The following is a 1,993-nucleotide window of genomic DNA, read 5'->3' as shown; positions in this document are numbered from 1 at the left end:
GAGAGAGAGAAAAAGAGAGAGAGAGAGAACCCAGACTACTGCCTGGGTTCGTTGGTTGTGTCGCCTGGGGCAAGTTGCTTGAATGCTTTGTGCCTCGGTTTCTTCTACTATAAAATGGGCTTCATGTTACCTGCCTTTAGAGCGTTACTTTGTCCTCAGTGATTTAATACACACAAAGCACTTAAAACAGTGCTGTGCAGTCTGGGCTCGGTGGCTCAGCCTGTCATCCCAGCACTTTGGGAGGCCGAGGCCAGTGGATTGCCTGAGCCCACAGGTTCGAGACCCGCCTGGGCAACTTGACAAGACCTCATCTTTACAATAAATCAAAAATTAGCCGGGTGTGGTAGCGCACGCCTGTAGTTCCGGCTACTTGGAAGGCTGAGGCGGAAGGATCACTGGAGCCCAGCAGGGCAAGGCTGCGGTGGCCAGGAGGGTGCCACTGCACTCCAGTCTGGGTGACAGAGTGAGACTCCAACTCAAAACAAAACAAAACAGTGCTGTGCACAGAGTAAGCACCTTTAATAAGTGTTAGCTTTTATTATTTGTAATATCAGCTTCAGTTTGACCCACTGGCTGAAGTTTGTCAGCATATTATAAGGTTTATGACTAAGACATTTGCCATGGTATCCCGTCCTCTGAGATCAGGGACCAGAGACTGTTCCTTCCCTGCTGGGCCCACAGCTAGAACAGACAACGGCATGTAAAGGTGAAATGTTTTTATTTCAGTTCATCACAGAGGTTAAATAGAGTTTCATAATGTTTATCCATACAAAATATCATATTTGCAGGTATAAATAAGACTTACTCTAACTATTCTGTTTCCATAATGCACAGTCCTTTTAGGCGATTACAAATAAGTATATGACCTCAAGACGCAGAGATTTTCAAATTCCATTTCAGCAATTTTCAAAAATCGAATTCTCAAACTAAAGACACATAAAAATATGATTTTTAAATGGGACCAGCCACCTTGAAAAATAGTTTGAAAAACTTGATTAAAACTTTAGAAAACAAAACTTTTAATACTTTAAAAGATAGCAAGATCAAATGCTGCTTGTTGGACTGACTTTCCAGGATGAAGACCCTCTGGGAACCGACAGACCTGGGGACACAGAGGACAGACCATGGGGCTGCAGTCTCAGACATGAATGAAATCACACTTGATCCTGGTCCACCAACAGGCAGGATTCCCTCAATACTGGACAAGTCTTGAAAAGAAGGCTTGACTTTCTTTATGCATTTGGTCTCACAATCTTCATTGACAAATAGTTCTGAAAAGGAAACAGAATCAGCGTCCAAAAGATATACGAAGGGGACCCCAAAAAACCTGGAATTATCTTTTGGGAGGTGGGCCCCTTGCAATACAGGCTTTCTCCGTTAGGTAAGTGTTCTAAGAACCCATCAGTATCAGGGTACTAACTAGCATTGCTCTGAGAGGCTGCATTCTGCTTCAGTGAATTGTTTTTGGAGATTCTTTCAACGCATCTGTCCATTTCATGATGGGAGATTTACAAGCACACCTGCCACAGCATGCTGAGTGTTCAGTTTTGGATCCCAAAGGCATGACCCCCGTGTCCCACTCTCCCTATTGACTGGATCTTGCTCCAGGGACAAGTTTTTTGCTTCCCCAGATGAAAGTTCTCAAAGGGAAATGCTTTGCCGATGTGGAAGAGGTGAAACAGAAAATGGCAGAAACACTTTTAAAAGACTTCTTAAAAAGTACTAAAAATTGATGAGTTAAAAAACTGTTTTGAGCAGTGGAAAAAGTTTCCCGATAGGTATCTTGCATCAAATGGAGAGGACTTGGAAGGTGACTGAAGTTTAAACATGTAAGAATAAATATTGCCAGGCGTGGTGGTGCACACCTGTAGTTCCAGCTATTTGGAAGGTTGAGGTGGAAGGATTGCCTGAGCCCGGCAGGTGGAGGTTGAGGTGGCTATGAGCACGCCACTGCACTCCATCCTGGGCAACAGAATGAGACTCGAACTCAAAA

General features: G+C 44.0%; 1 protein-coding gene across 1 annotated transcript in view; it reads right to left on the bottom strand.

Moving 5' to 3' along the window:
• Positions 1-701: 701 nt before the first annotated feature.
• The window catches only part of LOC103265705 (myoferlin), a 91,497-nt gene continuing 90,205 nt past the window's right edge, over positions 702-1,993 (bottom strand). Inside the window, exon 32 of the mRNA XM_021715170.1 lies at positions 702-1,271. Within this exon, the coding sequence (XP_021570845.1) occupies positions 1,233-1,271 (39 nt within the window). The 3' untranslated portion in view covers positions 702-1,232. The remainder of the gene's footprint in view (positions 1,272-1,993) is intronic.

Source organism: Carlito syrichta, unplaced genomic scaffold (assembly GCF_000164805.1).
Source record: "Carlito syrichta isolate Samal-C Ts95f unplaced genomic scaffold, Tarsius_syrichta-2.0.1 Scaffold306772, whole genome shotgun sequence".
Lineage (NCBI taxonomy): Eukaryota > Metazoa > Chordata > Mammalia > Primates > Tarsiidae > Carlito > Carlito syrichta.
This window is presented reverse-complemented; position numbering and strand designations above follow the sequence as displayed.